Source organism: Antrostomus carolinensis, unplaced genomic scaffold, assembly GCF_000700745.2.
Source record: "Antrostomus carolinensis isolate BGI_N321 unplaced genomic scaffold, ASM70074v2 scaffold9143, whole genome shotgun sequence".
NCBI lineage: Eukaryota > Metazoa > Chordata > Aves > Caprimulgiformes > Caprimulgidae > Antrostomus > Antrostomus carolinensis.
This window is the reverse complement of record NW_010304414.1, coordinates 4620-19887: the sequence shown is the minus strand read 5'-3', so window position 1 is coordinate 19887 and position 15268 is coordinate 4620. Positions and strand designations below refer to the sequence as shown.

At 43.8% G+C, this 15268-nt stretch overlaps 1 protein-coding gene across 1 annotated transcript in view; it reads right to left on the bottom strand.

Annotated features, from left to right (window-relative positions):
- Positions 1-8845: 8845 nt before the first annotated feature.
- LOC104522213 (potassium channel subfamily K member 16) overlaps positions 8846-15268 on the bottom strand; it is a gene marked incomplete at its 5' end in the record, with an annotated part of 9404 nt that continues 2981 nt past the window's right edge. Inside the window, 2 exons of the mRNA XM_010164444.1 lie at positions 8846-9201; positions 12758-12926. Of these exons, the coding sequence (XP_010162746.1) occupies positions 8846-9201; positions 12758-12926 (525 nt within the window). The remainder of the gene's footprint in view (positions 9202-12757; positions 12927-15268) is intronic.

Sequence of the window (15268 nt, the reverse complement as noted above, 5' to 3'; positions counted from 1 at the left end):
ATAATAATAACATTAATAATAATAATAATAATAATCTGGTGTTAAGGGGGGGTATGTGTTTAAATAAACAGCCACTGAATCACCCCCCCCCTAGTTTTCTGCAGGTGTGAGGTTGGGCTGGAGGATGCTCCCTGCCACCCCTCTGCAGCCTGCACACAGCAGATCAGCAGTTGGGTCTCACACCTCTGCTGCCCCAATGCTTGGCATCAGGGGTTGTGCTGCTGTACTTGTGACTTTATTCTGCAGAATAAAGAGAATGTAAATGCCTGCTTTGAGCAGAATTTGGGGCCTTTTCCTTCCCAAGAAATTTTGAATGCATTTAAATCTTGTGGGCTGTAAGGAAAGGGCAGAGTTAAGGGGAAGAAGAGGTGAAGATGGAATTTTTTTAAGCCTTTTTTTTTTTTTCATGAATAGGCAAATTTATGTTGCTAAAAGAGTGGCATAAAATGAACTTAACAGGTCAAGGGGAATAGAAGAGACAATCGATTTCTTGATCAGTTGATATTGATCTTACTACATAGACTTGAAAGCATGCTGCCTTACACCAGTGGGGGATTTAACCCGTGCTTATGTTCTCAGATCCTTTATCCTGGGCTGATTGCTGTGTTTCTCAGCTCATCAGCTGTGTGGCACACAGGAGTGTGTACTGGAAGAGATGAATATGCATGTGGTTAGAAAAGGTACAGGAGGACATGCCTTGCTTTCACTTTCATGTAAAGCTGTTGGCAAAGAGCCTTTTATTCTTAACACCAAAAGTTATATCTGTCTACCTGTCTATCTACCTAACTGTCTATCTATTTATTTTTATCTCACATTATATAGAGAGATGATGAGCACCCACATGCACAGAAGCACACCTCAGTATAATGTGCATCTAAAACACTTGTGTTCATGGCTACAAACTACATCCCTTGGTTTTGTCTGTGAATCGAGCACTTTTCCCAGGTGAATTAGAAACCCTCCTGTCTGTCTGTCTGTCTGCCTGTCCCAGGCAGGAGAGCAAGGACTGCAGGAGAGTGTTGCTGGAAGGCATAGCCTGCAAGTGGGGCTTTTCTGCACCGTTTGTGCTCTGCCTCTCTCTTGCTTGAGTTGATGCTGACACCTGGAGGCTTCGCAGCGTGTGTGCACAGTGATTTCTACATGGCTTTTTGCTCATCTTCATGGCTGTGTTTCGTAAGAAGGACCTTTTGGTTATCCTGTTATGCCAGAGTGATGTGACCCTGGGGCATGCCTAATCGTCTGGAGGTATTTGCTGAAATCCTGTTGCTGATTAGGGTAGCAGTTAGCATGTTTGTTTTGGTTCCCTCTGTTAGTGACATCTGCCTGTGACGTGGTCAATAGACATGAGCCCAAACTCAAATAAGGCAGGTCTGGATCCAAGACAAGTGATGATCTGACGAAGTGTAAAAGTCAAGGAAAACTGAATTAGGCTTTCAGATGATAGAAAATTGACTTATTTTCTCAGCTGATGGGCACCTGGAACATTGCTGACCCCAAAAATGAGCCACTATCCATAATCCCATAGGGAAGAGTGCTCTGTCTGTCCTTCTCTGTGCCACCTCTCCTCACCATGCTGTCTCCACGTATGATGGATGGCCTTGGTGGTGCAGTCACAGCGTTTCTGTAACTCACATCTCTGCTTTTTGGCATCTGTAAGCTAAGTAAGGGCTTTGGGGTTTTTAGCATGAGGTTACCATTCTCTGCTTTTGCCCATGAACCATATAAATTGAGAAAATTGTGTGCCAAAGCAAGGCTCTTTATATGGAAATTTCCAGTCATGCTTTTAACTTCCCAGAAGTGTAGCTGAAAGGCACCCTGGCTGCTACACCAAAGCCCTACCCTCTTTGGTATGGTTTATTACTACAAATACCAGTATGCAAATTGTGGTGCACCAGAAATGGTGCTTCACCCCTAACATTTGCAGGCAGAGAGGATGTTTTCCACCTTCACTGGTCAGTTTGCCAAGGTAGGCTGAGCCCCCACAGGGGGCTGCAGGATGATGACTGAGAAGTGTTGTTATCGAAATCCAGCCCTACAGATGAGCCATGTTTGACCAAAAAAGCCTGGGCAACTTTTGCTCAGAGACCTACTGCAAGCAAGGAATAGACTTTTACAACCACTGCTGGGAACTACTCTTTTTGGTTTCCTACTGGTAATTTTTGGCTATTTGGCATCACCAAGTTGTGTTACTGCTGCTGCTATTACAACTCAACTTTTAAGCACTTTGTAGACCTTGCTGCTGCGCTATGTTTCTCTAGAAGCTGCCCAAGCATTTCTGGGACTGTAACGAGCTCTGCTGCATCCATTCTTCATCCCATCACCAATCTGAGGGCTGTAAGGGAAACGGAAACAAGGAAGGAGAGGAAGAAAGGAAAAAAAAAATCTCTTAACCCATTTATGTATTGGAATTTTATACTGGCAATTGGGAAAGTGGCCAAAGTTCTGCAGGGATGGGCTTTTAATCTCTAATTGATTTATATCTAATTTTTGGGCAATATATATGTCCTGGCCCCGGCATTTCTATTGCAACAGTCTTGCACAATAGAGATCCTCAATAGCTCCTGCATATTTTGTGAAGATGCAGGTTGCTTGAACAGGGAGAATTCGTGTCTAGCAATTGGAAGGTGCCTATATCTTTCTCGAACTGAGCCAGTGTGTATTATCATAGAATCATAGAATGGTTTGGATTGGAAGGGACCTTAAAGCTCATCCAGTTCCAACCCCCCTGCAATCAGCAGGGACACCTTCCACTAGATCAGGTTGCTCAAAGCCTCATCCAGCCTGGCCTTAAACACTTCCAGGGAGGGGGCATCCACAACTTCCTTGGGCAACCTAATTATATTTTGAGATCAATGCCTGCACTTTTGAGGTTGAGAATAGACAGATCTCTGCTCAGGTTTCATCCTTGGTTTCTAGAAAATGTCTAAAGCTATTTTAAATTTAAGACCTTAACCTTGTTTTTAAAGCACTCAATGAGTCATTTAAATGAACAGAATTGTGAATTCTGGGGGATTTTCAGCAAAAATTCTGAATTAGGTTCTTTTCTGGTCTTGATGCATGATTTTCTCTGTGCCTTTGTATGATGAACAATCATCGTGTACTTTGAGAAGCTGGATTCACCTCAAGCCACATTTGTTCTTTAAGAATATCAGCAACTTTCTGGCTAATCCCTCTCAAGGAAGCCATTAACTTAAATTGTAAGTTGTACCTCCCTTCATTTTTCACTGACGCATGCTTGTTACTATTATTGTTCTGCTTATCAGTATATCTGTCTTTCTGAGGATGTATTATTTCATGCTTCAGCATCTCACCACAAAAGTACAGCTATGGTTTCCAACCACATATGTGAGAATAATTGAAAGAGAAATTTGGAAAGTCTTTATACAGGAGACACATCTCCTAAATCATGTTGAACCAGTAATTAAATGGATTCAATAATTGCCCAAACTTTAACTCAGCAAAACGAGCCTTTCCAAATGTCTGATAGAAAATTATCCCAATCAAGTCCAGAACCCCTTGTGATAGAAAATGTTGAATTTTCTAAGCAGATTTGGAACTATTTGAGTTCATGTCCTGAGGTGGAGGTGAGGTCAGCTGCGGGGATGCAAAAGCATGGACAAGGTTCTCTGGAGGGCAGCATTTTTGCTTCTCCCCCAAGTTCTTAGCCCCAAAATAGCTAAATATTGTATTTGTTAGTATGGAACCAGCAATGTTGCCCCAGGGTAGTTCTCAGCTGCACATGGCAGGGTTCCCCTTTCCTTACAGTGTAAGAGTTGGTATAAAACCTGGCAGGAGACCTTCAAGACCACTTTGAATCCTGCTGGAATGATACAAAGGGGCTTGGCTGATACCAAATTTTGGGGTTTTTTTGTTTCTTCAGGTGCGATCGCGGGGGATGGAGAACAGGCCTTTGGAGAGTGATTAGTTATGTTTGTTAAACCAGTTCTGAGCTGGATCCAGTGCCTTTTGGTCATGAGTCAGGCGAGAAAGCACATGTCCAAGTATGACAGTTGAAAATAGCATGTGTGTGGCCCACGTTTAGTAATTTCTGTAAAAAAATTATCCCACTGGCTATATGATGTTACATTAGCCAAGCTGTTCCACTGCTTTGAGTAGTCTCTCTGCTTCTGGAAAAAAAACCTAATCTCTTCAAATGAACTGGCTATTAATTGAAGGAGACCTCAGAAGATTCCTAAAGAATCCCATATACTAATTAAAGACAGATCAAAGCGCAGTTTCTCCTATTCTGGAGGCAATTGAATTTCTGAGGGGCTTCTTTCTGAGGGAAAGATAATACCTCATGGCATTTCCTTGGTTTCAAGTGCAGAAACGCACACTGTTTGCTAGCTGGCAGCAAAGACGTGGGTGATGTATGAGGAGCAGCCCAGACTGAATGCAGGAACACGCTGCTGCCATTTAATCCAAGATAATATATTTCATGATCATAGTCCTGATGTTTTTTAACAACTGGTTTAATATATGGGAAAGTATTTGGCTTCCCTTGGAAATATTTCCCATTTGAAAACAAGCCGCAGTGGGAGACCTGGCAGTTGCACAGGAGGCTGCTTCGTGAAAATTGGATTTCCCTGAGCAGCGCAGTGGGACTGGGTCACAGCGAGGGCTTTTGAACAGCTCCTGGGAAAGGCTCCAGGCTGTGCAGATCTGCTGGTGGAGAACCCCTCCGCCTGATCTCAGGAGGATTGCTGTTCCCTCGCCACTCGGCAGAACGGGGATTTCAGAATGGATTTTCTTCCTGTTTTCTGTCCCTTGGGCAAGGGGAACGTGCAGAAGAAAAGCCAGAGCCTGGCTTACGTTCATTAATTAAGTCTTGGGATCATTTTAAATCCCCAGCTGTGGAGGAGAAGCTCTGTTCTAACTTTGCTATCAATTTGAGGTTATTTTTTTTTAACCTCAGTGACTACAGAACCACTAACTGTGTCTAATTTATTAGTAAAAAATACCAGGACACCTGGCCCTGGTTCAGAGAGCAACAAACCAGGTGTTTGCCAAACATCTCATGGATGAGCTCAGGTGATACACTTAATTTTTTCTCTAGGGCCCCTACTATCTGCACAAAAAGCGACAGCTTCCCCTTTCAGGGGTGATGCGAGGACAAGATCTGCAGTGGCTGTGTGGTGCTCAGAGGATGATAATGCTGGAAGAGGCTGCTTGGTCCAGCCCTGGAGCGATTTGTTACTGTGCCTAAACCCTTCTGGAGACAGCTTTATTGTTCACTGTAAGCATCAGGAACAATATCACATCCAAAAGTGTTCCTCTCCCACCCTGGCTTGCAGCTTTCCTGGGCTTTTCCCTTGCCTTTCCCAGTGTAGAAGACCACACACCCTCTGGTGCTGTTTTTTTTCTTCCACATATCTGCAGCTTCTATCTCCACCACTTTTGCCACCTGAGGCACTGTCTGCCCTGGAGGCTGCTGCAGAGTGGGCCAGCTCATCCTGGCCCCAAAGCCTGGACCCAAATCTGCCCTTTTGCAGATTTTTGCTGGACCAATCCCTTTTTCCTGTGGAACATAGAGTGTGGATGTTCGCCTTACACAGACCTTACGCAGGGGAAGCTGGTGCATGGGGCACATAGAAAGAAGCATATCCTGTCATCAGCACCATGAGTGCCAGTGAGGGTCCTTCACATGATGACAGAAAGCTGTCGCATCCCCAGCTGACCTCCGCAAAGCTGTTGTGGCACAAGGCAGGATCGCTGGCTGGACAAGTTTGAGGTGCCCATCTCTTCCTTGAGAATGAGACATGGTTCAGCCCTTACCAAGCTCCTATGAACTGCAGGATGGCTTCCTCTGGATCACACTGACAAAGCTGCTGCCCTGGCACTTGCACTGCTCAGGGCTGTACCAGCTACATCAGCTGAATTGCACTGGAGGAGATGGAGTAAAGCTGGTAGAAATGCAAAGGGAGAGGGTCTGCTGCGCACAGCCACGAGAGGGCATGAGAAACAAAGCTGAGACCCTTCTTCAAAAGGCCTCCCTGGGGGTATGAAGCTTTAGGAATGGCTAGTCTTCTTTCTTAGAGCAGTTACCTCAATTTCTCCCGAGAGCTTCTATGTTCTTTATGCTTGTGGATGTGTTTTCTCTGTTCCCAGGCTGGCATCTACAGCTGAAGGGACACCTCAGTTCTTGGTGCCTGAAGGAGGACAGCCCCGTGATGGTGGTTCCCAGCTCACGTTTCCCACATCCCCTGGCCCTGGGTGAGTTGTTCAGTCCCTCTGTGCCTTGTCTGGAGGGGCACATCCTTACCGGGGGAGTGTGGCGAGAAGGGATGAATTAAAAGGTGACTTGCCTGCACCCTGTGACAATAGCTGCATGGAGCAGACTAACTTCTGCACATGGGAAGCGTTTGGTTTTCATGGCCCGTTGTTAAACACCCACCAGTGTGAAGGACAGAGAGTTTGTCCTATTCTGCTCAAGGAGCCACTGCCTGGCTCTCGTGCTTGCTGGGTGTGGTGAGAGTCCTCAATTACTTTGTGTTGCAATGGGATGCTACCAGCTTGTTTCAGGGCTGGGTTATGTTATTTATCATGACAGGGAGCAAATGGGACAGCAGAACAAGTTGAAGAAATCCCTTCAGAGGTGTGTTGACTTCAAGATGTTCTTTGAAGGCTCTTCTTTCTCCCCAGCAGTAGAAAAAGCAAGTAGACGTGTTTTGTGCTGGCCCAGAGGCCACCTTGGGGCTGGGAGCATCAAACATCAGGAACTGACCTGGATGGAACTACGAGATGCTGTGCAAATTGGCAATCTCACGCCAAGGCAAGACCATCTCTCCCTAAAACAGCCCTGACAGTACCTCTATTAGGTTGGGGATGAGGTTAATGGTCCTTATAGGAAGGACTGGGAACATACAGAAGAGAAAAAATGATGCCTGGAAAATAATAATAATGTGAGTCAATGTTTGGTGAGAGGGGAACACAGAGAGGTGAAGAGATCCCTTCCCAGGAGCATCCAGTGTCTTTCTCTGCCTAGCTATGGTATCACCTTGTGGTAGCAACAGGGACATGGCTTGCACACAGATCACTGTGTCCTATGATACCCCTGGCCACCTTACCCTGATTTTGGTCAGTTCTTGTTCCTGCTGCCTCAGAAAAGTTTATTGAGAGTGAGATGTATTAGGTGAGAAGACAGCCTTGAGGACAACACTGGAAAATAATGTGGGGAGGGAAAGAAAGTACATATTTGGTCAGGTCTACATGCCAGGTCTTGAACCAGCAGAGCTGTTTTGGAAAGAAGTGTGGTTTTGTTTGACTGAAATAGTTATGAATTCAACTTCAAGGGTGATTGCATCTTTATGGCCTAAAATTGCTTTATAGCTGTAATTAATTTTCCCTTTCATACAGGAATAGCTCTGGCAAGGGCTGGTCTTGCTGTAACTAACACCCAGAGGGTGAGCCCAAGAACAACTATCCACTGTCTGATAAAACAGGAACTTAAGGATATCACAAAAACCTGTCAAGCAACACGTTCAACACTGCCAAAGGGAGGCACTTCGTGTACTGAACCTATCGACTGCCTTAGGTGGGTCCTGAGGGTGCTGATGAGAGTTCAGCATTTGGTCAAGTTCATGGGCTTTGAAGTACAGAGACCCCACCTCTTGTTTGGGCAGCCTTTGAGCTACCAACTACTGGAAGAGGTATTGCACCCAGCATGGGAGCATGGCAAAGTTGGTTCATTCTTACACTATTTGGAGGCATACTCTTGTGTCTATGGTCAGAGACAGGATGTTGGACTAGACTGACTTCTGGTGTAACCATACACACCCATGGGACTTTTCATCTCTGAGACTGTGTCTACCACAGCTGCTTTGTCAGCACTTCAGGTCAGGTTTTTGTGCACTCTTGACACACACAAGGCACTTGATGCGTAGATTGAGCCTTTAAAGGCCAGGGTCTTCACCCAGGGATGGTCTGCATGCCAGGTGGGACATCTGAAACACCATGTCCAGATTTAAGATCCTTTTTTTACCTGGTTGAAGGTAAGACCACACTGTTTAGACAACACTTGCACTTGGAAAGCTACCTTAGCACAGCACAAGAGAATAATTTTCAAAGTACTTTATAGCTACTATAAAATGCAAACATAGCAGCCAGGCTCTGATGCAGTGAGGACTCCTCCATCCAAACTAGTCTCTGCTCATATAAAATGTTTATAGAATAAAGTTATTATAAAATTTGAATTAAAGACATGAATTTGTACGCTCTTTCTGAACACTAGCAGAAAGGTTTTTCAAAGCCACAGGGATAAAAGGTGAAACGGCCTTTATTCATTTTAGTATAAAATAGGAAGAGGTAGAATGAAGAATTTCTTATCATGCTAACTTTTTTCTAACCATGTCCATTAGATCCTTCTAGTGTCTCTGAACTGAGCCCAGGTCTTGTCCTTTACACATGTCTTTCAGATCATAATAGCTTATCCAATATGATGGCTCAAATCAGGCATCTATTCAGTTATATACCCTTATTTCTTCTCCCAAAGATGCTATGTAATGCCTCAGAAAAGCTTGTGCATGTTGGTTCCTGGAAGAGACATGATTTCTTGCAAGCAGCAAAACCCAAATAGAAGCAGCAAGCTCTACCATGCTGTCCTCTGCATTCTTCTGGAAGCACCTTAAAAACACCTTGCAAAGCAAGTGCACTTCTCAGGTTGTTAGCCCAACCTAGCTGCAAATTGAGGAGCAAATTTCTTACCATGAATATTCGGGCTTTGTGTAACTGTAAGTCTTGAGTTCTGAAAGATCATACCTCAGCAAAAGTTAGGAGAAATTTTATTTCCATGTGAACTTCTTTAGAGTAATTCACTAGCAACTCTCCAATGAAGAATTCAATTATCTTATGTCTCATATGTCTCAATACTTTTGCTATAAGAAAAAACTGTTTTTTCATTTTTTGTATGTTCAGAATCTGCTGCTAATGACTCAATTTTCTGTGCATCCCCTCCAGCATGTGGTGGTAGTAGTTCTTCTTCTGGAATAAATTGAGCAGGCCAGCATCTTCTTTGTTGGCTTGCTTCATTGTCCTTACTCACCTTTACAATTTGATGGAGATCCTTGACAATTATTTTTTCAGTATCTTCTAGCACTGTTGTCAATAAATTAAATAGGAGAGCAATCCAGGCAAGGCCAAAGAGAATCCAAGTGGCCACCAGCGTTCGGTAGTAGGAAAAGTAGTTCCTGCCAGGCTGTTTACCTGCAGATAAGGGGAGAGAAAGAAGAAGAAAATTAACAAGTTAAAATTGCTTTGCCTGTGTAAAATGGGACAGCCTAATGGATTCATCAAAGTATTTTACATTGAGTACTTTAAGGTGAGTTTTTCATTGCAGTGGAGCCTCTCACCTCCCCAGCATTAGATTAAAGCTGGGCAAGTCTCTTGTTGTTGCAATAAACTGATATACCCTAGCACAAACATGCTGGCCTGTCAAAAAGATATACTGTGATTGAGGTGAATTAGCAGCAGAGTGGGATATTTTGTTCCCTTTACAGCATACCAATCCCAATTCAACCTCTGCATCTACAGGTAAATGCAATGATGTGGAAGTAGCGTAAAATTGCATTGTATTATCCTGAAAATATTCCCAAACTCCCAAAGCACAAAAAGCAGAGCACAGTGGGCTATTAGAACCACACAACTGTTACTACCTAAATTATTATAATTCTGTATATTTCTATAAAGTGTGATTATAACCTAATAAATATTTCCTTTAAATTACAGGTACTATTGGTCATACAAAGAGAGCAGGTGCAATTCCTACTTTACTTTTGAATGGCTTCAGGAGCTTCCTCTTAAAAAACTAGGTGACTGATGAGAACTCACTGACACTTGCCAGGAATATAACTTTCTGGGTTGGAAATCAGTGGACCAAAGCTTATTTCATGCAGTCCAAACTTCTTAGCATCAACCAATATAATGCACCTGCTTTTCTGCATGGGTCATTTCATTTGTTTCCTCAGATGTCAGCAATCCAGCACCAACATGCAGAGACCATTTGCTCCTACTGCATTTAGTCCCACGCAATGTTGTCATCGTGATACAGCTGATGTGGCCGTGGCATCTGCAGGAAAACTCACTGATATTGCTAATTGAGTGCTGTAAGTCACTGTCAAGGGTGATTCTGCATGGAAGATGACACAGCCATGTGTATGGACAGGGAGATCACCCCAAACCTCTTCAATCATTTCCCATTGTGAAGCTGCCCAGAAGGAGCCAGGATGCTGACAATTAAAAAGTCCTGCAGTGCTCTGTACCACGTAGATCAATGTGCAGGATTTCTGTACTTCACAATGCAAGAGTTTTGAAAATGGGGCAGGAGTGGGCTGATTTGTCCTCATAGATAGATATCCAACACCTGTTTTGTTTTCTTCTGCTGGACTTGAGTTGGCAGAGGGGATGCCAGCCTTGCTTCTTTTGTGCTTTTATCTCAAGTTCACGATATGGGGTTAGCAAAGCAACTAGTAATATCTTTGATAATGTTAACTCAAAACTGAATTTCAGCAAGGCATAAATTCTATTTATAGCCCAAGGGGAATTTCACACTAGAAGTATTATCTATGTGTACCTGTATTACAATCAGCTAAATCCAGACTCTGCCATCTTCCTAGGATGTCTCCCTACCCAAAACTGGCTTTATCTCATGCTTGAAGTACAACAGCTACAAACCAGTTTTGCAATACTAAAATGCAAATTAACTCAAATCTGTTCTGTACCACTTGGCCAACACAAATCCATTTTTCATCTGTAATCAACTCTAAATGCTTAATACTCAGAGCAGTCATTGATTCTGCTTGTTTCATTGTAAAGGTGTGAGGCATTAAACTTATCATCATTTTATTGCCAGTGTTTAAGGTCAATTGAGATAAATACTGCAGGGAAAAATATTTTAGCTCCAGTTAAGTCATTCTAATGAAGATGAAATCACAGATCCAGGAGGTCTATCTAATTTCTATTTTTAAAGTGTATTTGTAAAATAACATGGTGCAGAGGAGAAAAGTGCTATGGAGGTAGTGGTTTTTGGGCTGTGACTTGCTGCTGTTACTGTAAAGCACGTGTAATTTGGACAAGGGAGGAGGATGCACCAGTTTGATGCCCACTTTTTTCTCCTGCATGGCATCAGCCGCTCTTCACCTTCCTGTATTCCACACCACTGAAGTTCAAGGTGCTTAGTATCACCCAGGCCAGATTTATCAGTCCTACAGATGGTTAGGAAGGATATGCCTGTGCCCTATTGTCCTTCACTGCAGTGACAAAGATTGGCCCTAACAGGAGAAAACAGTGAGCAAAGAGGTCACTCTTGTGTGATACAGATGCCTTGCTGATGCCCCAGTTCTATGTCGTGTTCATGGCAATACTGCCTAACCACTGTTGGGGACAAAGAATCTTTCTTTGGATTATGTGAAAAAGGGAATTTCAGGGGACACTGGTTTCCTGTGCTCTGTGGCAAGAGGGAGCAGTTAGCTGGCTGTGATCACTTGAGAAAATCTGGACTAATAACCCATTGCTATGCAGTAATTAACCATCAGGTAGGCTACAAGATCATTACGGTCACTAAACTCTTGCAAACAAGCAAAATGTCAACTAGATCATCTGAGCACCACCCAGCCTCTTTAAAAGACTCAGAGAAATTAGGGTCAGCACAGAACATCAGATAGTGTCTGGGAAAGCTTGTGGGGTCCCTCTGCCAAAGTCCTTAGACTGATGTAAGAAATCTTTCAAACACACAGCAAGGCTGCCAGACAGTCTCCAAGGTTCCTCTCGCACCTCTGCAAGGCTTGAGAGCCTAAGGTTTGTTGTATAGTGGATGTCTGTCCATTTGAAAGGGATGTGATGTTTCCAGATTCTCTGTAGGGACAGCACTGGTGCTCAAGTATTAGCTTCAGAGCTTCCTTCTCATATCCCCACAGAAGAGAAGTTCAGGCTGGCAAGATGCTGGCAGGACAGGTTGCTGCAGAGAAATCTTTGATTCTCCATGGAGTCCAGGTGTTTCATTGCTTCTTCTGTGGACACTGGTTTGGCTCCTGGTGATCATTTTGGGTTTGTTCTGGAAGCTTATTCTATGGAGAATGTATTTTTGTCAGCAGACCCACGGAAGTGTTTCAAGAAGCACTCCAGCATGCTAGAGTGTAGCTTAAATAGTTTGTCATCAGGGGAAATCCTAAGCTCTGGCTTGGGAAGGCAGAGAGCCTCCAGTAATGTATAGAAGACTAAAGAAGGGCCCTTTCATAGTGATATAGATGTTTAAGCCCCACTTCTCCTAGAGGGAGTACATTTCCCCACTTTCCCATGATTGGGATTTCCACCTTTCAATCTGGTGTGTAAAATTATATCTTCTGAAATGTGACCACTTTTTTCTTTACTCTGCACTTTGAAACATAATTCTTAGATGGCCAAAACAGGGATACATGCCTTATTTTGTATGACTGTTGTAAACTGTTCCCTTTTGGTATATGCAAATTCCTCAGCTCTTTGCATTCTCCCCCTACACTCTCCCTTCCTTCCCCAAAATACTTGGCTTCTTTGCACCCCAAAGCATCACATTTCATTATATTTAGACAATTTTGTGCTTTTGTCAGCACATAAAAACACAGAGAAATGAGTATTTCCCCCAGAACTGTACAAGACAAAGACTAGTCAAAGACTCAGACAGAAGATTTGTCTCTATGGTACACTGGTGGCCTGTGCAGTCAACCCATGGTAATTACAGTCATAACCCCAGCACTCTGCTGTGTCTCCTCCCTTAAATCAGCCTTACCTACTACATAATCGCCAAAGCCAATGGTGCTGAGGGTGATAAATGCAAAGTAAATTCCTTCACTGTAGGACCAGCCCTCTGTTATCTGGAAGAAGAGTGATGGCAAGCACAGAAAAACTAGGATCCCCGTTGCCAGGAAGAACAAAAGGGTCAGAAATTGGATCTTCTTCTGAAAAAGAAAGAAAGTAATTCAATTATCATCATGATTTGACACACTAGCAGGCCATATATAATGGTGGCTATTCAAAATGGGTGGCTATCTAGGAATACCTACTAGGACCACAGGAACTGAAGGATTTGTATTGAGTGCTCTTCCTCTAAAAGTACCCTAGCCTTCCTCCAAAGCAGTGGGAAGCCATGTATTATGAGTGTTGCATGTCCACAGTAGCCCTGGGAGATGTAGTCTTTTATCTGACAGTATCAACCTCCAATGACCATGAGTACAGGAGGAATTCCCATCCAATTACTTTTACTGGAGTCAGATTATTTCCACTTTTCTCCAAACAACTCGCTTTTAGTTTGTAGGTATTGCCCAGCTAGCTCAATCAGTAGAGCAAAATGCAGCCCTATTCTAGCTACTAAAAAGAAACCCAGCTCTGTTCTAGCTAAAAACCAGGACATCTTAAAGAGTGTCCAGCCTTCCTGGACTCCTTTGCCCTTCAGGACTGCCTCCTAAGGGACTCTCCCAACCAGATTCCTGAACAGCCCAACCAAGGTGGCAGACTTGCTGACCCCTCTCCTGACTTCTCCAAGAACAGAAAACTCTTATCATTTCATGATCACTGTGCCCAAGACAGCCTCCAACCAGCACTTCACCCACCAGCCCTTCTCTGTTAGTGAATAACAGGTCCAGTGGGGCACCTTCCCTGGTCATTTCCCTCAACAGCTGTGTTAGGAAGTTGTTTTCCACACACTCCAGGAACCTCCCACATTACCTCCCTCTCTGTATTTCCAGCAGAAATCTGGCAAGTTGAAGTTCCCCACAAGAACAAGGGCCCGTGATCCCAAGACATCCCCTAGCTGCTTGTAGAATATTTCATCTACCTCCTCATCTTGGTTGGGTGGTCTATAGCAGACTCCCACCATGATATCTGCCTTGCTGGCCTTCCCCCTGATTTTTACACACAAACACTCAACCTTGTCATCACCATCATTAACCTCCAGGCAATCAAAACTCTTTAACATAAAGGGCTACCCCTCCTCCTCTTCTTCTTCTTCCTTGCCTATCCCTCTGAAGAGTTTGTAGCTGTCCATTGCAGCATTCCAGTCATATGAGGAATCCCACCACGTTTCTGTGATGGCTGCTTTATCATAGTTTTCCTGCTGCATGTTGGCTACCAGCTCCTCCTGTTTTTTGCCCATGCTGTGTGCATTTGCGTAGATGCACTTTAGCTGGGCTGCTGGTCCCATCACCTAATTCCCCTGTGATGATTTTTGGGAGCCTTTGTGGTTCCTACCTCATCAAAACACCTTGTATCTCCGCTGCTGCCTGGATTCCTACCTCTTACTTCCTCTGGGACAGCAGACCAAAGGACCTCACTATCTCAGCACCCTTCAAGAACCAATGTGCTACCCTCAGGCTTGGCTCCATTGAGCCTGGCTTCATCCCCTTCCACCTTCAAAATTAGTTTAAAGCCATCCTGCTTCCCAGTAGCCATGAAGAAACCTTGACTGGAGGAAAAGACTTGTTATATATTTAGATTTATCAGCCAGACACACATATAGCTTATGTATAGAATTCTATAAATCCAGATTGCCTGGAAATTATTGGCAACTGTTGGGTATTTTTTCATGCCTTCATACATTGTGCATGTGCTTGAGTCTATATCTGATCAAACCTTATGTTCTATTTAAGTTTGCCAGACATGGGGAGAAATTTATCAATTTGAGCAGGGTTGTCTGTAGCATTCATACCTTGTCCTGAAAGAAAATTACAGTAGCAGATGCAGAAAAGCTATTCTCACTTCTTCAGTAGTGGGGAGAGAAGGGGAGGAACTGCAAATAACTTGGGGTGTAACCAGGCAAGGCACATCCTGTCTCTAGCCCTTTACAGGTCCCTCCTCACCTTACAGCAACTGGGCTCAAATGGACAATTTCAGCCTCATGTTTTGCTTCTGCCTAAGTCAAGGGAGGAAAGGGATTAAAGTACTGAATAGTGAATAAGGAGGGGTGACACACTAGGCATTGAGTTAACATCCATTGAAACCCCTACAGCTCACAGCTCACCTGCTTTTTATGGTTTTTTACAGCTCACCTGCTCTTTGCTGCCTCAAGATGAGATGCTTAATCATCTCTCTCTTTACTGGTTATAAAGGGAGACAGGTACTTCCCCAGAGTGTTATCTCCAGAGATAAGCATCTAGAGAAGTGGGATGAGGTGCCCACTCTCTCCATTGATTGCTGAAAGGGGATAGATGTCTGCCATTTACACAAAATGCATCCATTTCTCAGAATATCTCCTCTATGGAAGCCTTGTCTGTTTAGCTCTGCAAGTGAAGAATGTCTCTTTCCC